Source organism: Dendropsophus ebraccatus, chromosome 8, assembly GCF_027789765.1.
Source record: "Dendropsophus ebraccatus isolate aDenEbr1 chromosome 8, aDenEbr1.pat, whole genome shotgun sequence".
Classification (NCBI taxonomy): Eukaryota; Metazoa; Chordata; class Amphibia; order Anura; family Hylidae; genus Dendropsophus; species Dendropsophus ebraccatus.
Window position 1 is genome coordinate 19,985,436 of NC_091461.1, and position 23,536 is coordinate 20,008,971.

At 44.1% G+C, this 23,536-nt stretch overlaps 2 protein-coding genes across 2 annotated transcripts; both read left to right on the plus strand.

Annotated features, from left to right (window-relative positions):
- The first annotated feature begins 1,785 nt into the window (after positions 1 to 1,785).
- Positions 1,786 to 11,584, plus strand: PGAM1 (phosphoglycerate mutase 1). Its single transcript, XM_069979980.1, has 4 exons — positions 1,786 to 1,995; positions 6,165 to 6,439; positions 7,931 to 8,111; positions 9,996 to 11,584. The coding sequence occupies exons 1-4, from the start codon at positions 1,857 to 1,859 to the stop codon at positions 10,163 to 10,165; spliced, it is 765 nt and encodes a 254-aa protein (XP_069836081.1). The 5' UTR covers positions 1,786 to 1,856; the 3' UTR covers positions 10,166 to 11,584.
- Positions 11,585 to 14,108: 2,524 nt separating this feature from the next.
- Positions 14,109 to 20,503, plus strand: EXOSC1 (exosome component 1). Its single transcript, XM_069978894.1, has 8 exons — positions 14,109 to 14,198; positions 14,985 to 15,100; positions 16,215 to 16,289; positions 16,692 to 16,780; positions 17,715 to 17,748; positions 18,095 to 18,145; positions 19,411 to 19,495; positions 19,717 to 20,503. The coding sequence occupies exons 1-8, from the start codon at positions 14,171 to 14,173 to the stop codon at positions 19,821 to 19,823; spliced, it is 585 nt and encodes a 194-aa protein (XP_069834995.1). The 5' UTR covers positions 14,109 to 14,170; the 3' UTR covers positions 19,824 to 20,503.
- Positions 20,504 to 23,536: the final 3,033 nt, after the last annotated feature.

Here is a 23,536-nt window from a genome sequence, read left to right on the forward strand (position 1 = left end):
CTGTGTAATGGTGCGTTTACACAGGCAGATTTATCTGACAGTTTTTTAAGCCAAAGCCAGGAACGGACCATAAACAAGGAACGGGTCATAAAGGAAAGACTGAGATTTCTCCTCCTTTCAAATCGATTCCTGGCTTTGGCTTCCAAAATCTGTCAGATAAATCTGCCTGTGTAAACGCACCATAATAGTTTGCGATTAGCTGATGAAACAATCATCAGTTGATCGTTTCTTTAGGTCCAGACCTAAAATCATCTGGCGTGCATTACTACGAGTAATATCGATGCGCGGACGACGGCTGATGATTGCAGTGTAAAATAATAAAGTAATAACCCTGGTGTCCTCGGAGGCCTTCCCTGGTCCAGTGATTGGCTGAGCGGCCGATGGCCTGTCAGGACTGGAGCGGAAGGCCTGAGGACTGTACTACTGTCTGAGCAACTACTCAACCAGGGAGATCTCAAAACACATTGGGAGAGATTTATCAAACATGGTGTAAAGTGAAACTGGCTCAGTTGCCCCTAGCAACCAATCAGATCCCACTTTTCATTCCTGAGACTTTTTGGAAAATGAAAGGTGGAATCTGATTGGTTGCTAGGGGCAACTGGGCCAGTTTCACTTTACACCATGCTTGATAAATATCCCCTACATTTTTGGTTGCTTCAGAGCCGGGGCATATCGGTAAGTATTGTTTTTTTTTTCTCTGAAGCATATATATATATATATATATATATATATATATATATTTTTTTTTTTTACCAGATATCGGAATACCTGTTTAGCTTGACTATAGGTGCAGTTTTCCAGCAGTAGGTGGAACAGGCTGCCCTTTGGGCACAAAACAGTATAATATATGTTTATGGATCAGATTGCACAGCGCACAGGACATGGCTGGGACCATCACCACAGATACATAGGGTGTGAGTAGTGGCTTCTTACTCCTGTCTGGCACCATCATTAATCCAGTACTATGTTGCTATTCCTACACCAGCGAGGAGTCAGCTCCAGGCCCTTGTCGGACATTTTTTAGGATATCCCATTGACGACTTGTTTGGGAAAACGATGCAAATAATACGGTGTAACTATAACCTGTTCCACCCCAAACAACAAGTCAAAATGTAGTCAGAATCCTCAGACACCCCATCAGTGGTCCCCAACATGAGGCTCTACAGTTGTACTGCAACTGCCAGCATGCCCTGATAGCCAATGCTTGCAACAGGTTGGGTAACACTATCCTACACATTCTGCTATATCGCCTCTAGGGGGTGCACATCACACTAAGCCCAATTGTTCGGTCCTAAGAGCTCTGTGACTAGATGATGCACAGCAGGGCTCTTCCTGACAACTTGGTCCATGCTTGAAGGTCACGTCGCCCTGCTGCTGGTACGTGCTGAACGTGCCCGAGAGGACAAATTCAGCCAACGCCTATTGGCGTCAGAATCACGTCACGATGCCAAATCAGCCATCTTTCTAACTGGCATTTATCCCATTTTTGCCTCCTACAATACCAACCGAAGTTTATATCATGCATGAAATATATACCTATATAATATTTATGAGACGCTCAATAAACGGAGACGTAAATACAACTATAACTCTCTACTTATTATCCGTACAGTCAATATTCCCAAAACAAATATGGCCGATAAAGTTTCCTACTCGATTTTCCCATCTCATTGTAGCACTGCGCATGTGCAAACTTTGTACGCAGGCGCACTAACGTCTGTGAAGCGCGAACGTGCCGGAGAGGTACTCAGGTGATCAACGGACGTCACCATTCCCCGCCTACCTCTCCGGCTGACAAGGCGCATGCGCAGTCTACATTCTGTTCCGCAGTCTGACAGCAGCCGAGAGGAGAAGACATGGCAGCTTACAAAATCGTCCTTATCCGTCACGGAGAGAGCACCTGGAACCAGGAGAACAGATTCTGCGGCTGGTTTGATGCTGATCTGAGTGATACAGGAGTAGAAGAGGCCAAGAGAGGCGGCCAGGCTCTTAAAGGTGATGTCCCTTGAAGTGGGTGTGAGTGCCTATGAATGGTGCATACAGTAAGCTTTATTGCATGTATATTTCTAGTCCTATTTGTTGGTTTCTTTGGCTGTATTGTCATCAGAATAGGCTATAAGTCTATGTACAGTTGCAGATTTCCTGTAAATATTGCACATAAAGGCTGGTGTTTGCACACTGTGTGTATCAGGTAGTCATGGTGCCTTGATCTCCATCATTGTGCTTTCTTGTACTGAATAGATGGTGCTGCCAAGGGCATAGGGGACAGCCATGATACTCGGTGCTGTATTATGCAGGGATGTGTTAGAGGATGAATCATGGAAGTGTCCTTGAAGATTGCATTGATAAATATCTGATAGGTGGAACACAGCTTGCTTTATTATCGATTGGGGTCTGACCTCTGGGCGACCATGGGGGACATTGCTGAAGTAGAATGGCATCCATTTCACCGGAGCCCCATTCAGTTGAACAGGGGCAGCTGTGGCTCACTGAGCAGCTGGTCAATTGGGAGCGCTGCTCTGCAGGGAAGAACGTCAAAAGGGGCACAATGCATTCTCCATTAAAAGGGTTGTCCAGCGAAAATCTTTTTCTTTCAAATCAACTGGTGTCATAAAGTTAGATAGATTTGTAATTTACTTCTATTAAAAAATCTCAATTCTCCCCATACTTATCAGCTGCTGTATGTTCTGCAGCAAATGTTGTTTTATTTTCAGTCTGACACAGTGCTCTCTGCTGACATCTCTGGCCGAGGCAGGAACTGACCAGAGCAGGAGAGGTTTTCTATGGGGATTCATAGAAAACCGAGACAGAGTTCCTGTCTTGGCCGGAGATGGCAGCAGAGACCACTGTGTCAGACTGAAAATAAACCAACATTTCCTGCAGGACATACAGCAGCTAATAAGTATGGAAAGAACTGAGATTTTTTTTTATAGAAGTAAATTACAAATCTATATAACTTTCTGACACTAGCTGATTTGAAAGAAAAAGATTTTCGCTGGATAACCCCTTTAAAGTGACTGTACCACCAGGCCCAGGCTGAAGCACTGCAGGTTGGCCGACCCACCCTTAGTGGGAAGAAACCCCAGCCCCTCCATGACGTGACTCCATTAGAATCAATGGAACCCTATCATAGAGGGGCAGGGGTTTCCTCCCAGTGAGGGTGGGTCAGCCCACCTGCAGTGCTTCAGCCTGGGCCTGGTCACTTTAAGCAGGACCTCCACTGATCATGACGTAAAGCCATATCCTGGCAAGAGTTTAAAAAAAAAAAAAAAAAAAAAAAAGTTTTCAGTGGGGTCCCTCACACAACTTAATGGCTAGAGTTAAAAGGGGTTTTAGGGGTCATTTGGCTTGTCAATTTATAAGATATGGTAATGGTCTCCAACCTGTGGCTCTTTAGCTGTTGCAAAACTAAAACTCTCAGCTGTCTGGGTATGATGGGAGTTGTAATTTTGCAACAGCTGGGAAGCTGAAGATTGAAAACTCTGGGATAGTGAATAACTACCTGATGGGCTTTGTCCAGCAGTCCCATAGAATGTGATTGGAGCAGTGGCTGAGCATGCTCGCTGCAGCACCATTTGTTTAATTGACTTTTGTTATAGTCAGTCCCATTAACTTCAGTCTAGAAGTGAATACCTTCACGTGTGAACATACCTGTAATCTGCCCTTTATTCCCTTCAAATAACTGTTACTTGTCCATTATAAGAAAAAAAAATACTTGTTTCTATCAAAACGGTGCCACTTCTGATCTCAGTTTGTGGCTGGTATTGCAGCTCAGTTTCATTCACTTTAATGGAACTGAGATGCGGTACCACACACAAACTGAGAACAGGAGTGGCGCTGTTTCTGGTGATGAATCCTGGATAAGCCCTTTAAGTGGTCTGATGGCTACTTATCTCCACTACAAGCCCCATGCATGCTCAGCATAGTGGAGCCTGGGCACATATCAGCCATCACATATAGTACTATACAGTAGTATATCACATATAAGGGCAGTAGTGTATCACTGGGCTGGACGCCCCTGGTAGATCTCTATCTTACTCATTTCCTTTCCCGGCGGTAAGGTGATATTACGTAACCCGTCTCCTTCATCTTTCCTCCACGTGCTGAAGTCGTGAATCGCTCCGTTCCCTGTATGATGGGGGTGAACAGAATGATTCATTGGCTTTCCTGGCATTGCTCATTCTAGAATATCTGCCGTCCGTCTTGCCCGGGAATGAGTCATAGGCTCAGATATGGGGGCAGGGTCTTATAGAGGGGGGGATGATTATTACACGGCCAAACGATTACTATTGATTAGATCCTTCCTATAGATTGTTAGAACACATGAAGAAACAATGGATACAATGTAGCAGATGAATGGAACTGTCTGTTGCCCTTAGCGACCAAACAAAATTACTATTAAAATATAATTGGTTGCCATGGGGAACCTAAAACTCTCCAGCTGTTGCAAAACTACAATCCCCATCATGCCTGGACAGCCCAAGGCTGTCCAGGCATGATGGGAGTTGTAGTTTTTCAGCAGCTGGAGGGCCAAACCTCTTGTAGCTATAAATTCTCGTCCTACAGACTGCCGCTTAATACATTAAAGAAAACCCTTGAAGTAGCTGCGATGGCAGCCATGTTGCTTTTCCAATCACTAAAAAGAGGACGCCTCTATTAATATAACATCTGGGCTACGGCTTATTCTCCCGGGCGCGGTGACAGCACAGATAAGAGTGGACTCTGGACAGCTGCTCTTAAAATAGCGCGCCGCCTGGCTCTGCTACATCCGCGCTGCTGTGTGCTGTCCCCCATCCCCTGTGCTTAGGAGCTTTGACCTTTGTCTTGTTTTTTTGTTTTTTTCGCTCTGTGACGTACACCTTTCAGGGCTGAATGTAGGTGAACCTGAAATGTGAGGGGGCAATGATCTATGATGTCAAACTTACACTCACAATTTACTTTAAAGTTTTTGACAGTGCACTTTATAATTTTTAGGATCAGGCATGTTGTATTGTAGCATGCCCAATCCTTTGTTCCTGTAGGACAAAACCTGTGATTCTCCAGCTACGATTTTACAGCATGCACGTACAGCCTGTGTATGCTGGGAGTTGTAGTTATGCAATAACTGGAGAACATTGCTGTAGGGCAGGGGGAGGGAACCTTGGCACTCCAGCTGTTGCAAAACTACAACTTCCATCATGCATGGACAGCCAAAGCTAAAGCTTTGGCTGTCCAGGCATAATGGGAGTTGTAGTTTTGCAACAGCTGGAAAGCCAAGGTTCCCTCCCCGTGCTTTAGGTGATACCTCTCTTGTGGAGATGTCTGGCAGCAGCTTATTTCCCTGTGAAATACACTTCTGTCCTCCCATATGTGTATGGGAGGACAGAAGGTACACCTGGCGGCTATGTAAGTCGCATTAGTGCAGCAATAGAGCATGATTTATTCACACAGATCAATATTGGAAGCCTGACCTGTCGCCATTCTCATTTTGGTGCTGCCTAGTGCCCTACAGTGATTATACATCATATATATGTATATAGGGCTCCTTAGGCACAGATGGGAACAGGATCTAAATGGATGAGCCCTGTGGGAGCCATACATCATATAACGCTATGGTAAATTGTCGCTCTGTAATATTCTTCTCCTCTGGTTTAGTGTCGTCACTTCACTTCTCGTCTCAGTGTGCAATGCAGGAAATGATGAAACCATCACACATGTATATTCATAAGGGAAACAAGAACGTTGGGGTTTCCCATAGTAGTCAGGCCATGTTTTTGTAGTGCTGGAAAAACCCTTTAAACCAATGTTCACCTACCCATGACTCTCCAGCTGTTGCAAAACTACAACTCCCATCATGCCCTGACAGCCTTTGGCTGTCAGGGCATGATGGGAGTTGTTGTTTTGCAACAGCTGGAGAGTTACAGAATGGAGAACATTGGTTAAAAGGGTTTTTCCCAGCGCTACAAAAACATGGCCACTTTCTCCTAGAGACAGCACCACTCTTGTATCCAGTTTAAAACAGTGCCGCCAGAACCTTGCCCAGTGTATCACAGTTTTGCAAGTATAGTTTCCACATTGCCAGTGTGCACCATGGGGCCCTTCCTCCCCTTTCATCCTCTCATACAGTGATCGATCACCACTTACAGGCCTTATTAAGTTGTTGTCGTTGCTCTGACGCTCCGCAGATGCCGGCTACCAGTTTGATATCTGCTACACCTCTGTGCTGAAGAGAGCTATCCGCACCTTATGGCTGGCCCTGGACGGCACCGACCAGATGTGGGTGAAGGTCGTGAGGACCTGGAGACTGAACGAGAGACACTACGGCGGCCTGACCGGACTGAACAAAGCCGAGACGGCGGCCAAGCACGGAGAGGAGCAGGTGAAGATCTGGAGACGGTCGTATGACATCCCTCCACCCTCCATGGATCCCGACCATGATTATTATAGCATCATAAGCAAGGTGAGGCCTAGTTGTGGTATACTATTGCATCAATAAATACAACTTTATTAACACCATGACCATATGAACATGCACAAAAATACAAAAGAAAAAAGAGGCTATGCTCCCAACTATGGGTTACCTGTCGTATCATCCCACTGCACATATACTGTCCTTCAGTACACCGCACAGTGTATGACCATAGGCTTGTGATGTAATAGTAAGGGAAATGCCTGGCTTAGGAACAATAAGAATCACTGGTCTGGAGCAATGTGACTCACTTTACATTTAAAAGCTAAAACCTGACCTGCACAGCGGCCGGCTTCCCCCTCATATGTGCACTGCGTCCGGCTTCCCCCCCCCCTCATATGTGCACTGCGTCCGGCTTCCCCCCCCCCCCTCATACGTGCACTGCGTCCGGCTCCCCCCCCCCCCCCCCCCTCATACGTGCACTGCGTCCGGCTTCCCCCCTCATATGTGCACTGCGGCCGGCTTTTATTACAGTGCATATATATATATATATATTATTATAATTATATATGAGCTTTGTCTTTCCATTGAGTTGATAAGAGAACTGTATACTAAACTTCTGGTGGAGGTCCCCAATCAATCACTAAAAGTAATATAAAGTGCTCAGTGGCAGTGATAATCCCCTTAATCCTCATATCCTCCCCCCCCTTTAAGTTTCTCTTACACAACAATGTTAATGAAACACACATCTCATCTAATGTGTATAGCAGCCCCCCAAATACAGGATGTCAGGGGAGAGAAGGATTAGTCATGCTGCATTTCATTTTTCTGTTCTCGGGGAGATAAGCTGTCACCAGAGATGTCTGGCAGGGCCATTAAGAATACATCGTGAGCCAAGTGTGGGGGATGGGTGGAGAGCTGTCAGGCCGAATAAGCATTCACTCAACAGCTATCAAAATGTCATAAATAGGGAGAAGACATGGGTCTCCCCCGAACCTCTTCCTGGTGCCAGATGCGTGCTACCGCTAGTGATCAGGCTGCATCCCTATAGAATGCTCTGTATGATCATAGAGCTCAGCAACACAGCCACCAATCACTGTCTACCATTTGAATGTTAAAGAGGTTTTCCTTAGGTAAAAAGTTATCCCTATGCACGGGATAGGGAGAAAGTAGCAGATAGGTGGAGGGCCGATAAGAGGTATTGCTACTGATCATAAGAATGAAGGGCGGTGGTCTCCAGGTCATCACCAGCACAGCCACCACTCCATTGATTCTTTATGGAGTCTCATAGAAGGTGAATACAGATAATTGATCTCTGTTCTTATGCGTAGAGTAAGACGCCCACTCATCAGCTAGTTCTTTCCCATCCATGCTAATAACCCCTTCAAGTGTTTGTCCTTTACTATACAGCCATGTCATTCTGTCTATTCTCTCCCATTTACGTAATGGCTACCCCCCTGCCTCTCAGTCGTCTATTCCGGTTATTGATTTTTGCCTGGTTCCTGCTTTCTTGGCTTATTGATTATTGCTTTCTTCCCTCAGGATCGTCGCTATGCTGACTTGACGGAAGACCAGCTGCCAAGCTGTGAGAGTCTGAAGGACACCATCGCCAGAGCCCTGCCATTCTGGAACGATGAAATTGTTCCAATGATCAAGGAGGGGAAGAGAGTCCTGATTGTCGCTCATGGAAACAGCCTTAGAGGGATCGTCAAGCACCTTGAAGGTACGTTTCTAACCCCTTAACCTACACCATTAGCACATCACAAAGACACGTCAATTCTTTTGGTGGAATGCAGAATCCGCCTGTGCATAGAATGGTGTCTGTGGCACGGGCAGAGAGGTGCGCGGCTGTGAACAGGTACGCGCTACGGAATCCGTCGGAAATTCTCAGCTTGGGTTCCGTAGTGCGAACCCACCCTAACACTATGTCCCCCAACCTGTGACCCTCCAGCTGTTGTAAAACTACAACCCCCACCATGCCCTGATAGCCTTTATTGGCCAGGGCATGACAGTAGTTGTAGTGTTTTGGGGGACACCAGTGTAACCTCCACCCTATATGTACCGTACAGTAATCCATCCATGTCTGCGGTGGGAAACCCCTTTAGTCTTGCGAGTTGCCGCCCTTTGACTTTGATGTAGAATCTTCCATTGAAGATCAAACATAGAGATGCAGCCTTAGTTGTTTCAGACAAATCCGTCAGACTGCTTAGCTCAGAGCTTTCCGAAGCACGTCGCTGAGTAGTAAATGTGGCTGACTGCTACGCGGTGTTTATTTAGTGTCCTTTCAGCTGCGTGCGCATATATAAGCCGGACTGTATACTGAAGCACTGGTAATCTATGCTATAGATTCTACTGTATTATACTCCAGAGCTGCACTCACTATTCTGCTGGTGGGGGTCACTGTATACATACATTACATATCCTGTACTGATCCTGTATTATACTCCAGAGCTGCACTCACTATTCTGCACTTACTGTGTACATACATTACATTACTGATCCTGAGTTACATTCTGTATTTCTTTTATTAAAATTTTAAACATAACAATAAATACAGAAATAACACACCATATCTAACCAGAACAAAACAATAAATAGAAAAATTACCAAAACAAAATGAAATCGCAACATAAACCACCGGTCCATCCCCACAATCATTCTTCCACACAGACAACCCATATACCTATATACAATTTATACACACACAATATAAACAATTGTAGCTAAACATATTGATAAACTATATATACTTCTATATACAAACCTACATACACTACTATATACAATATACCACTATATACAAACCTATATACACTACTATATACAATACACTACGATACACTTATATAAATAACTAAATGTGAACTCCCTGGCCCAGTCGCATTGTGCACAACCTCATACCACAGAAACAATTCTATACAAACCAACACCAACTAAACAAGACATTATTACACAAATAAACTAAAACTTAACCAGACATGATACAAAAATAACCTACAACTAAACAATACATATAATATTTTTTATAATTTTTTTTTTTTTTTTGGGGGGGGGGGGGGGCCCTGAGCTGGTCCAGCATCCCATGCCCCCAGTACATGATCACGGACGTCCATGAACCAGCCCAGGATTTTACTTTTATATATAAAAGTCCCACAAAAAATAAATAAATTCTGTATTATACTTCAGAGCTGCACTCACTATTCTGCTGGTGAGGTCACTGTGTACATACATTATTGATCCTGAGTTACATCCTGTATTATACTGCAGAGCTGCACTCACTATTCTGCTGGTGGGGTAACTATGGACATACATTACATTACTGATCCTGAATTACAGCCTGTATTATACCCCAGAGCTGCATTTATAGTTCTGCAGGTCTTCAGAACAATAATCTTGCTGCATTTCTCACGTGTTCATTATCTGGTGAATTACCTCCTATCCTGTTACTCTCTAACACTGCACAGTATTCCGTATAGGAGATATGGTCCCATTGCATGTGCCTGTCGACCAGCTTGTTGGCTGTTTCCATTTACAACCAGCAGACAACCAAACCTAAAGTATCCAAACCATCGCTGACCTTTCCTCCTTCTTCTTCCCCCCCTTGTAGGCATGTCTGAGGAAGCCATCATGGAACTGAACCTCCCCACCGGTATCCCTATTGTGTATGAGCTCGATAAGAACCTCAAGCCCATTAAACCCATGCAGTTCCTAGGAGATGAAGAAACGGTGCGCAAAGCTATGGAGGCCGTGGCCGCTCAAGGGAAAGCCAAGAAGTAACTCGTCCGTCACACAAGACCGTCATCCATCCCTATTTTTTTTTTTTTTTTTAGTTTACTACTTTTAAAGCCGACACTTGACAGCAAGGGATTCTAAAATACAGCTGTATGTGTGATGGCGCCCCCTAGTGGAGCGCTCGCCTCTCCAGTTTCGGTGCTGACTTTAGTATGTCACTCTTCAGTGCATTTCATTCCACGTCCTCTGATAGCTTACTTATTACTTGTATAGTGCGGTCACCCACCACAGGGGGGCAGTGTGCGCCTCGGGTAGATGCCCCTTCTTGTAGTCTCCTGTTTACGGTTGGTCGGGGCACTTCTCATGTCGCTCCTGTTGGATGTTTTCCCAGTTAGCGTTACTTTATTCCTTTTCCAGTGCACTTCCGATATTCCTTTATGAAGCCAATACTGTACTGTTCATAGTCCAGTCTGCATTTTACATAATACTACACATGTTTGACCATAGCACGTTTGCTAAAATTAAGAAATTAACATTAGATCTAAGCCCTGCTGTCCACTAAAGTCACTTCTGGTCGTCTAAAAGAAAAACACAACTTTTTTCTTCCAAAACAGCGCCACTCTTGTCCTCAGGTTATGTGCGGTAATGCAGCTCTGCTCCAGTAAAGCTATTGGAGGTAAGTAGTAATACCACACACAACCTGAGGACAGGGGTGGTGCTGGAGTGAAGCAACATTGTTTTTTTCCTATCCTGGATAACTCCAAGAGAAAACGAAGATCTTGCAGGCAGGAAACTCCAATACTGCTCCATTCAGGTGCTGCAGAGCTGCATCCCCTTCAATATAAAAATATGCAATGGCTTACTACTATAAGTATGCAGCTTTATAGACCAGATGGATAGTGGAACACATCTCCCAGCTTTCTATACACCTGAAGGGCAATGGCGTCTAGTTATTATATAGTTATACATCCCCAGCTCCAGTGTTCCTGTATATGTAGGCAGCTTTGCCTTTCTGGACTCTAGTAAAGCTGAGTGACTGTGCACAGTGCAATCTGGTATTATTAGATATTGGACAAGACTCAAGGTCTTAGAAGCAGGAAATTTAAGGTGTAAATGTCACGGTTAGTGCCGCTCTATAAGGACCAATGCTTTTCTGACACTATGATGAAACGTTCCAGATAACCATGTGGGGGTCACTAGTAATACTGTAGCTGATATCGGACACATGGCCTGTATTTTAGAGTTCCTGTGACCCCCCCCCCTTAGTCACTTGTATTGGCGGTAAGGTACATCACTATACTGTGGGTATGTATTGTGCATTGCACCTCTGCTCCCTGTCTCGTCTGTGGATAGTGGAGCTCAATGCTGCCAGGTCTCAGCACGTGTTTTATGGTGGTGACTTTTCCTATAGTAGAGATGTCCATTATTTAAACTATTCCAATAAAGGAGTGATGTGCAAATCTGCCGTACTGTGTCTTTTCCTTTTATTAAGTCTGTAAGATTGAAAAAAAAAAGTACGGCTGTTGTTGCCGAGTGCAACAACGGCCGTCATTAATATGAAGATGTTACATTGCAGTCTGTGGTATACACTCTGGCTGGGATCCCTAGCAGCGCCATGAGAAACTGACATGTCAGTTTTCTGCGGCCGCTTTTCATTGAATAGCGTCCGCAGAAAACCCGGTCAGTGCACACTATGGAGCGAGCGGCTCTGGCGGTTACTGTGTGCAGTGGAGAGTTCTGATGCGGGTGTGCATGGATGTGCCTGCTTTAGAACTCAGGGCGCTAAAGATCATCTGGCCAGTACTGCAGTACCGGCCAGGATGATCTTTTCTGAGACCGGCCGTTCCGTGACCCATCCGGTTCATGGAACGGACGGTGTCTTATGAGGTCTGAACATGGCCTTAGGGTGTATTCACACCCCTTAAAGTGCTGACATATCACCATGTTATTATTGGTAAAGGTCTGACATCTGGGACCTTCTAAGCAAAAGGGGCCAGCTACAGAATGGTCATGACTCTAAGGAGGAAGCACCCCTGAATCACTGTCATTTAAAAAAACTTTTGACATGTCATAGAGACATCAGAAAAAATAAAAAATTGGCAGCACCCCAATGCGTGTGTACGCCGGAGGGAGTATGTACATGTGAAAAGTTTTCATTGGTCCGGGTCTGAGTGTTCATACCTGTCCTGATTGGGAGGACGAGCAGCAGGGAGAAGACTGCGCTGCAGCACCTACTCTCCCCTCTCTGTGTTAGAGAAAAAGAGTCAAGCTCCTAATGTAATGGTGTGTTTACACAGACAGATTTATCTGACAGATTTTGGAAGCCAAAACCAGGAGCAGATTATAAACTGGAAACAGGTGATAAAGGAAAGACTGAGATTTCTCCTGTTTTCAAATCCATTCCTGGCTTTGGCATCCAAAATCTGTCAGATAAATCTGCCTGTGTGAACGCAGCATAAGTCTCTGGAGTCTGACCCTTTTGTTCTTACACAGAGCTGGGAGAGGAGGCCCTGTAGCGTGTTGTTCTCCCGATCAGGACAGATGTGAACACTCAGACCTGGAATGATGAAAACTTTTGACATGTCTCTATGTTAAGTCAAAAGTATTTACAAATGACAGGTACACTTTAATATATCTCTGTCACTTAAAAAACAACAATAGTCAGGGTCTGAGTGTAGAAAACAGACTCCTTTTGTAAATAATTCCAGCGAAATGTGGAGTGCAGTGCTCTGCTGTGTGCTTCTCCTGGCTCCATTTAACAAAACAGTAGAGGTCTGTCTGTGTGACATGTCAAAAGATTTTTTTTTTTTTTTTTGTGTGAGGCTTTAAAAGGGGTTATCCAGCGCTACAAAAAAAATTGCCACTTTTCCCCCTCTCTTGTCTCCAGATTGGGTGGGGTTTCAAACTCTGTTCCATTAAGGTAAATGGAGCTTAAATGCAAATCACAACTGACCTGGGGACAAGAGAGGGGGGAAAGTGGCCATGTTTTTGTAGCACTGAATAACCCCTTTTAAGGGTGCGTTCACACGTACAGGATTCGCAGCAGATTTGCTTTGAATCCGCAACTTCAAGTCTGCGCCATCAAATCTGCTGTGGATCCTGTACAAGTGAACGCACCCTTATGGTTCAAACTCACGTACTGGATCGGCAGCGGATTTCTCCCTGTGGATCCCTTGCCTTTTAGTTTCTATGAGAAGACAAACTCTCCGCAAGATTAACATCCTGCTTCTATTAAAAAATCTCAAGTCTTCCCATACTTATCAACTGGTGTATGTCATGCAGGAAATGTTTAATTTTCAGTCTTACACAGTGCTCTCTGCTGCCATCTCTGGCTGACACAGGAATTACAAATTTATGTAACTTTCTGATAATTGATTTGAAAGAAAACATTTTTGCTGGACAATCTCTTTAAAGGCATTCCACTAAATATGATGTGAACGGGGCCTTACATGAGGTAACGGCTGTACAATCCTGCCCAGATCTGCTTTCACTATAATAGGTGAAATCTGTATGTAACAGGTTATGTTGCCTTGTATGGTGACATGAATACTCCGCCATGTGTAAATTTAGCCTAAAATATAGTTCTATTAAATGTACTACACTGATTATTCTGAGCAAGGAATAATGCTGAGAGTGCTACATTTCTCAGTTTATGTGTAGCCTCTAAACCAGGGGTAGGGGAACCTTGGCTCTTCAACTGTTGCAAAACTACAACTCCCATGATGCCTGGACAGGCATGATGGGAGTTGTAGTTCTGCAACAGCTTTAGAGCCAAATTTCCCTACTCGTGCTCCAAACCCTTGACCCATAGCAAGTATTCCCTTTAAACACAGTAACAAAGTTGTAATACATGAAAATCTACATTATAATCTTTCCTGGCCCTATATCCCTTATTAAAGATGGCTGCCGATGGTCTTAAAGATTCTTACAGCTGGTTGGCTCGTCCGTTTCGCGTAGCGTCCAATAGCTGGCGGGCGTGTTGCGGTCACGTGGTATTAAGTCGTCCAATTGTAGCGCTTTTTCCGTAGCGTAGACCCTCACGTGGGTAGGATGGCGCCGGTTCGGTGTTGTGTCCCTGGTGAGTACGGAAAGGCTTGTTATCAGCCGAAGCTTTATACCGGCTCCCTGTAGGATGGTAAGGGGTGATGCTTGGTTCTCGACACTGCAGCTGTTGCAAAACTACAACTCCCAGCATGCCCTGACAGGCTTCGCCTGTCAGGGCATGCTGGGAGTTGTAGTTTTGCATCCATTGCAGAGCCATAGGCATATGCGAAACCCTATTAAAGATCTCTGCTCCTTTAAGGAACCTGGTGACAACTGAGCATTGGCAACAATGGTGTCACCTTTATTTAGTCCAATGACAGCCAGTCATAGACTCCAGACTGATACACTGTAACAAACTACCAGAATTAGAGAGAGAATTCTTACCATTATGATAATTTACTTCTGTTTAAAAAAAAACTCTAGCCTTCCAGTACTTATCAGCTGCTGCATGTCCTATAGGAAGTGGTGGACTCTTTCCAGTCTGAGGCCTCATTCACACGATCCGTGACGCAGTCCGGAGAAGGATCGCAGTACGGATCCCCTAGCTGGTCAGCCCTCCTGCTGCCCGGCTGACCTATAGTCACACCTCACAGTCAGTCAGTGTTCCCCTATCCTGCGGAGAATACATTGTTATAGAGTGGAGTATCCCTACAACTGTGTATCTTCAATTGAGAGCATTGTATAATGGGGGGGATCCTAAGATCTGTGCCGTCATAGAGAAACATGGAGCATTTGGCCTCCTATGAGATAAGAGTGTATGTGATGGACAATGCACTAATGTTATATAACATATATATATATTAATGTGCTCGTCCTGTAGGAGAGCGGCTGTGCAGCTTGGAGGATTGTGCGCCCGGCTATGGAACCTACTGCAAACACGGCTACATCTTCTCCTCGCTCTCCGGATACGTTGTTAAGAAAAGTGACAATGGATTGGTAAGTAGTGTTCATGGATTCTGATTAGGGATGAGCGAACCTGGAGCATGCTGGAGTCCATCCGAACCCGAACTTTCGGCATATGATTAGCGGTGGCTGCTGAAGTTGGATAAAGCCCTAAGGGTACTATTACACCAACAGATCTGACGAAAGATTATCTGCCAAAGATTTGAAGCCAAACCCAGGAACAGACTATAAACAGAGATCAGGTCATAAAGGAAAGACTGGATTTCTCCTCTTTTCAAATCCACTCCTGGGTTTGGCTTCAAATCTTTGGCAGATAATCTGTCGTCAGATCTGTTGGTGTAATAGTACCCTTAGGCTATGTGGAAATCATGGATATAGTCATTGGCTGTATCCATGTTTTCCAGACAACCTTAGAGCTTTATCCAAGTTCAGCAGCCCCAGCTAATCAATTATCGAACGTTTGGGTTCGGATGGACTCGAACACGAACCCGGTTTGCTCATCTCTAATTCTGATTTTATGTGGGATTGACTTTGTATAGAGATACCAGCCACACTGTGTGTGTTGTTGGAGCACTGGGCACAGGCCGTGTAACAGATAGGAGGAGATATTGCCCGCCCCTGCAGTGAGGCCGGTCGGTGCTCAGGTAAAGGCCCGAAACGTGACAGCGCCACCGGGATCCCCACACCAGCAACAAGTGACTAAGGTGACAAAAAAAAACCTTGTTGCTCCACAAATTGGCGTCTTGCACAATATTGTATCATCTATAACAGGGTTGTCAAACTCCGGCTCTCCAGCTGCTGCTTTGGCTGTCCAGGCATGATGGGAATTGTAGTTTTGTAACAGCTGGAGGACCGGAGTTTGACGCCTTTGATCTATAATGTCTTCTCTGGCACTAGACTGCGGGTAAAACATCATCCTAGTTTCCCGAGATGTCATTATAACCTTGTACAATGATATTTTCTCTATGAACACTGGCGTGATGAGGATTGGCACAGGTCCAGTTTTGCAAGGGTCAGGAGTCAGGTTTCCTATTGTGGGGCAAGTATTTCATACAATGTTGGTTATTTTATGGCAGATGCCCACAGTGCTGGTACATAGTGGAGTTCCCTACCAGTGATTTCACTGACGTTTATTCTCATTGTGTAGATGCCGGTGATCTCTGTAGTGAGAGATACAGACTCTCATCTTCTGCCTGATGTTGGCTCTGTTGTGACCTGTAAGGTGAGTAGTGATGATTTTACAATGTTTTATATATATATATCTATATATATATATATATATAATATATATATATATATATATATATATATATATATATATATATATATATATATATATATAATGTATGTGTGCACTTATAGCATTATATGTCTAGGTTTTCTGTAGATTGATCTGCAGTCACTGTGGTGCTGATCCTTAGAATAAAGGGGCAGACATGTGCAGCAGTGTGATCTCTGCCTCTTCATCTCCGTCTCACTGCTAAAGTAGCGGGGAATGGAGTTATATGGGACTTTGTTTGAATGATGGGTACCCTTTAAATGGCTAAAATGGTTTCAAATGCAGCAGTGTTTCAGTGTGATTTCTGTTTTCCTAAACCATTCATTCTTTTCTTCCTATTTCCAGGTGATAAGTATTAACCCAAGGTTTGCCAAAGTTCAGATCATGTACGTCGGTGCAACTGCACTCAAAAACACATTCAGGGGCACAATCAGGTGAGATTCCATATTCCATATTCACTAATGCTGTTTTTAAGAAAAGAATTCCTATTCTGTTTTAGGGGTAGTGACTCTCCGTAAGGAGAGTTGGTCTCAAAGACGTGTAGACTTAGGGCCCTATTCCACGGGCCAAGCAACAATGTAAACGAGTGCCGATCTGCTAGATAGGCCCTTGTTTACTGGACCTATTCCACAGCCCCGATCGTGTAGCCAGAGATTCTTAATTTACTTCTATTAAGAAATCTCGTCTCCCAGTACTTATCAGCTGCTGTATGTCCTGCAGGAAGTGGTGTATTCTTTTCATTCTGGAGAGCAGGAAAAGTTTTCTATGGGGTTTGCTACTGCTCTGGACAGTTCCTGTCACAGACAGAGGTGGCAGCAGAGAGCTCTGTTTTAGACTGGAAAGAATAACACCACTTCCTGCAGGACACACTGCAGCTGATAAGTGCTGAAAGACTGGAGATTTTTTAATAGAAGTAAATTACAAATCTCTGGCACCAGTTGATGTGAATTTTTTGGGTAAACCCCTTTGAGTAAATCAAAAAGCCATCTTGTACACTGCTGTGGAGGACCGTAGGTGTTTATTGAAAAATAGTGCCTTGTGATGTTGCACTAATCGCCAGCCATGCTCAGACTTTGGGGACCTGCAATATGTGAGAGGGTATGTGCACACTAGGGAATGGCAGCTCGCTCCCGGCTCGGGGAGCGTCTCCACCCGTGTCATAGACTCCATGTTATGTACTGGCGGATTTTGTCCGTCCATAGAATGAACGTGTTTTCCGTCGCCAATCCGTAGTGTGCACGTACCCTAAAGTTGTACTGGGTTGGAAACCAGTCTTAATTTATAAACAAGCTGGGACTTGTAGTTCCACCGGTTGTGTGAATGTGTTATTCCATATTTTAGAATATATATATTTTTTTTTCCTTATAGGAAAGAAGACATTCGTGCAACAGAGAAGGATAAGGTAATAAACAACACTAATCTTCCTCCCCACAGATCGTAATGTTATGGCATTTCTGATTTGCCAGGTCATACAGTAGAATTAGCCTTTAATAAAAGCAGTGTTGCCTTAGTCTATTACTGCATTGATTTGACATATATATATATATATATATATATATATATATATATATATATATATATATATATATATATATATATTTATAATTATATTATATTGGACTGTGCAGAGATATGTGTTAGATCTAATGGTAACCCAGTGTCACTGGTTCATGTATACTGTATATACCTTTCTGTTCATGATGACAGGGTATACATCTTTAACTTATCCTCTTGTTCCTCTTTTCCAGGTTGAAGTGTACAAAAGTTTTCGCCCAGGAGATATTGTTGTAGCAAAAGTTGTATCCTTCTGAGACTAAAATCCCCCAGTTATATGGAGCGGTCTGTTTCTGTGGTCCGCACTGTTATCTAAGAATCTAACTGAGGTCGCTCAGTGCACTGGGAGAGTACATGGACATCTCTCCCAGGTGACATAAGCCTTGTGAATCATGCCCAGCCCTGGCTCTGCCTCAGTCCATCAACCAAAGATGGAGATATCGGTGCACTGGGGGTAATGGGCCCACCTTCCATGCACCAAGCGGCCTAATTTTCACATTTAGAAACCAGTGCAGATCAAGGGAACCCGGCGGCGGGTTAAAAAAAGACAACACCAGCGGAATCGGCGAAATGGTGCCTATAAGGTTATATGAAAAGCTTAGTATGTGGATTGAACTGGTTTATTTGCTTCACAGCACACACAAAAATGAGCCCTCATGTGGTTTAAAAAAGTTTTAAAGTGTCACTGCCTTTAAAATTTTTATTGCAGAAATAATAGTACAGACAATTTTAAGAAACTTTGTAATTGGTTTTATTAGCCGAAAAAATTATTTTTTATCATGAAAAAGCAGTTTGAAGCTCTCCCCCCTGTCTTTACGGTTTTCCTATGGAGAGAGAAAGTAGAGGCAGCAAGACAGGACAACAAGGAGTTAATTTACATTCACATCACAGGCTATCTCCTCTGCAGTCACCACTGACCTCTCTGACCTCTGAATAGCTCCTCCCCCCCTAATTCTTTGTTCTTGGCTCTCTGCTGCCCGCTAATCTCCCTCCTTCCCCCTCCCCATAGCTCAGACAGGATCTGACTGATGAAAAAACAGTCGAGATTTCCTGATTCTGAGCAGTGGATGACAGAAAGGAGAGGAGGGGGGGACCTGGGAAAAGGCTTTTTACATGCAGATAATGGCAGATTTGGCTAATAAACCCAATTACAAAGTTTCTTAAAATCGCCTGGACTATTGATTTCTGCAAAATTTTTTTAAAGACAGCGACTCTTTAAGGATACTGGTGATTACCCCAGCTTCGTTTATTCTGAAGATGATTGTATCACTGGAGTTAAACTATATGATTGCTTCTCACCACTAACACCGGTGAGTGTCAAACAATCAGCCTCTTACTAACTTCTCCCTAACTATACTGCTCTGAGTGTGCACAGTGCCAAGGATCATTGGTCTCTGCTGCCTATGATCGCTGTTGATGAGTTGCTAAGAGTCATAGTGCTGTGAATGTATGATGCCGTGCCAGATATAACCTCAAGATACATGTTATACCTTCCTTATATCGCATCTAGATATCTTTAGGAGACGCCCAGTCCAATTATCTGTTAACAACGGCGGAGAATGAGTTAGGAGTTGTGGTTGCACATAGTGAAGCAGGTGAGTGGAAATAATGTGGAGTGTGCAGATGGTGCCTCCCTGAGGCGGTATATTGTAATAATTTATACAACATGTCTGAGAAGGTATGGGTCCATACATGCACTGATCGTGTCACTTCCATTCATTACATAGGGAGATTGGCAACCCATAACCTGGAACTAACCTTTGCATATAAAAATGAATAAAAGTCAGTAAATGTACATTTCTGTTTGACCCTTCAGGAGCTACCATGGTGCCTATCAGCTGGTGTGAGATGCAGTGTCCGAAAACCCACATGAAAGAGCCGCGGAAGGTGGCCCGGGTGCAGCCAGAGTTCCTACAGACATAATAAAGCCGGCCTGCTCTATGCTTGTTACAGAGTGGACATCCATAGTATTTACCACCATGTGGTTTCATTTGCAAAGCAATCTACTCTGTTTTTAACCAAAAAAAAAAAAGTTGTTTTACCCATGGACATACCACTTTTTTCCTTTTGACATGCAGTTCTGTAAGGCTCTGCTCGCATCATGTTTATGTGGTGTTTAGCAAGGATAACACATCACTATGATACATGCCACTTTTTGGCATCCATCATCTGCCATGTTGGAAAAACAAGTATAACATATCATGTATAGGGTTTTGTGTTTGTTTTTTTATTTTTATATATATATCTGCTCTATTCTGTCCAGCAAGGAAAGGAAAACCTAGACGGGACTCACCTAAAGGGCAGCCAGAATTATACTTTTGTGGCATCTATTGGGTGATGGAGGTTTGTGGCTGCTGTTACTGTATGCACTGGGAGATATCCCGGCACATACAGTAAATGGACATCACAGATGTGGTGTGAGAAGAGTCTGAGCCCCATAGCTATGATTATACAGAGGATTGCTTCTTGTGTTATGTACTGCCCAGGTTTACAAATTTCTTCTCTTGGATTATAAAGGCCGGGGCGTTATCTACATCTGCATTGTATATTAGTGCCTATAGAAGAAATACTTATTTACAGTAAAATGTTTTATTTCCTTTGGACTCGCACTGTAGTATTTTATAGAGATTATACAAATCAGCTACAGGTTGTCTGTGCATTGCAGGACTATTCGAATTTTTGCGATAACGATCTCATTTGAACGATATATCGGCTTGTGTGAACACAGCCAACGATCAAGCAACGAGTGAGAAATCGTTCATTTTGGTCTTTCAACTTTTTCTCAAATGATCGTTGGTCGTTCACTGATAATTCGCATATTGCTCCGTCTAAAGAGTCTTTTGCAAACTCATCCTAGTGTGTGAGATGGTCTTTAACGATCTTAAAACGATTGTAATAACCATCTTTTAAAATGATTTTTCTTTCCATCTTAATGCTGATTGGCATAAAAAAATGTTACTTCAGAATCGTTAAACGACCAATTGGGCGAATTAGCACTCTGCGGACCATATGTCACCAGTGCCTGATCATCAGGGTCTGACTGCTGCCAATCACAAAAATCTAGGAAATGAGGTATTTGGGAAGTGGCATCAGCCCCACACAAGTTTCTTCAGATGGTAGCATGGTCTTCCATGGTTATGGCCAGCCTGTTCTTACAGTTTTCTTTAGGTTATGTCTCCACTCCCTTATCTATCCATACGTAAAAACTATGGACCAGATTTATGAAAGGGTGTACAATATAGACTGGTGTAAACTGCCCACAGCAACTAACCACAGCTCCTCTATCATGTTACCAGAACTGAAAGCTGAGCTGTGATTGGTTGCTGTGGACAGTTTGCAAAAGTCTACATTTAACACCTTTTAATCTCCCCCGATGACTTTCATGTGCACTATTACAATGTGTTTTATAGTAAGTTTATTTTAAAAAAAAATGCAGTGCAGAAACATCATCAAGAAAAACAGCGCTGTTCTACAACATGACCTCTGATGGTGCCCTGTGCTGTTACTAGCAGCCCCTTTAAAGTCATACGGTCGCCCCAGTTTTCCATTGTGCTTTTATCATTGTTGGACAGTGTCACAGTGTCTCCCTGCCTGTGTCCAGTGCTGTTATCCATGCTCCTCCTGTGATGAGGCAGGTAGAGGGGGTTTAATGGACACCATGCCCAGCCGCGATGACAATGTCCACCAATGATGGGGGAGACCTTGGTTAGGTTGGTGGTCCATGTCACAGTACCAGCCACATGATGTCAGGACACAAGGTTTCCAGCAGAACATTGCCCATCACACTGCCCCTTTGGCTTGTATCCTTTCGATCCTAGCGTCATCTTTTCCTGAGGTAAGTGACTGACACGCACCCAGCCATCCATATTATGGGGAATTAAATGTGATCCATTAGACCAAGGCACCACCTTCCATCGCTCCATTCTCCAGTTGTAAGGCACTATAATCCAAAGCTTAAAATGCGTATGGCTACCTGTGAAGAATTTAAAGGGACAGTCCGACCCTGGTAGGAGCAGGGGAGCGCATAACAATGATGCACTGTGTACCTCTCCCCATGCCCGCAATGCGGCAGGAAGGTATTTTCCCAGTTGATGGACAGCCTACTCAGCAAATCAGTGACTGAAGCGGCCTTCCCCCCCCAGTCACTGACTGGCAGAGCAAACTGTCTATCAGCTGGGTTGTTACATCGGCTCTGGTTGAGATTCTGGAGCCCTGTGGGTTTCCCAGAGTGGCAATCCTGTGCTAAAGAAGCATGGGAGAGTTAAAGTGACTCTGTACCCACAATCTGCCCCCCCCCCAAACCACTTGTACCATCAGATAGCTGCTTTTAATCCAAGATCTGTCCTGGGGTCCGTTCGGCAGGTGATGCGGTTATTGTCCTAATAAACAACTTTTAAACTTGCAGCCCGTGCCAAACAGGAGGATCTGTGCCCTAACTTTGCACCACCCGCCCGGTACAAGTGGTTTGGGGGTGACATTGTGGGTACAGAGTCACTTTAAGTTAGTACCGTTTGTTATTATGTCCCATTCCCCTGCCTTTAAAAAAAAATGAAAAATAAAATAAAATCCTGAGGCCGGACCTCTCCTTTAAAGGGGTTATCCAGCGTTACAAAAACATGGTCACTTTCCCCCTACTGTTGTCTCAAGTTTGAGTGGGGTTCCATTGAAGTAAATGGAGCTTAAAGGGGTAGTGCGGCGCAAAAAAATTATTCACAGAATAACACACATTACAAAGTTATACAACTTTGTAATGTATGTTATGTCTGTGAATCGCCCCCTTCCTGTGTCCCACCACACCGGCCCGTGTACCCGTAAGTGTTGGTGCATTATACATTACCTGATCCGTGTCGCGCATGTCCTCCATCTTGTGCCAAACGTCAGTCAATCGCGGCTGAGCACAGTTGTGACACGGCGGAGGGGGGGCGGCGGCAGCAGCGATTCGGCCGGCCGAAGATGACGTTTGGCACAAGATGGAGGACATGCCCGACACAGATCAGGTAATGTATAATGCACCAACACTTCCGGGTACACGGGCGGGGGTGGTGGGACACGGGGAAGGGGGCGATTTACAGACATAACATACATTACAAAGTTGTATAACTTTGTAATGTGTGTTATTCTGTGAATAATTTTTTAGCGCCGCACTACCCCTTTAGTTATAAACCGCACCTGAACTGGAGACAAGAGTAGGGGGAAAAGTGGCCATGTTTTTGTAGCGCTGGATAACCCCTTTAAAGGGGTTATCCAGCGCTACAAAAACATGGCTACTTTTTCCCAGAGACAGCACTCTTGTCTCCAGGTCAGGTGTGGTTTGCAATTAAGCTCCATTAACTTCAATAGAACTGAGAGAGGGTCCGTTTACACACACATATTGTCTGCCAGATTTTTGCAGCCAAAACCAGGAATGGATTTGAAAAAAAAGAGAAATCTCAGTCTTTCCTTTATGACCTGTTCCCTGTTTATAGTCCATTCCTGGCTTTGTCTGCAAAAATCTGTCAGATAATCTGTGTGTGTAAACGGACCCTTATGGTGCGTTTACACAGACAGATTTATCTGACAAATTTTGAAAGCCAAAGCCAGGAATGGATTTGAGAAGAGAAGAAATCTCAGTCTTTCCTTTATAACCTGTTCTCTCT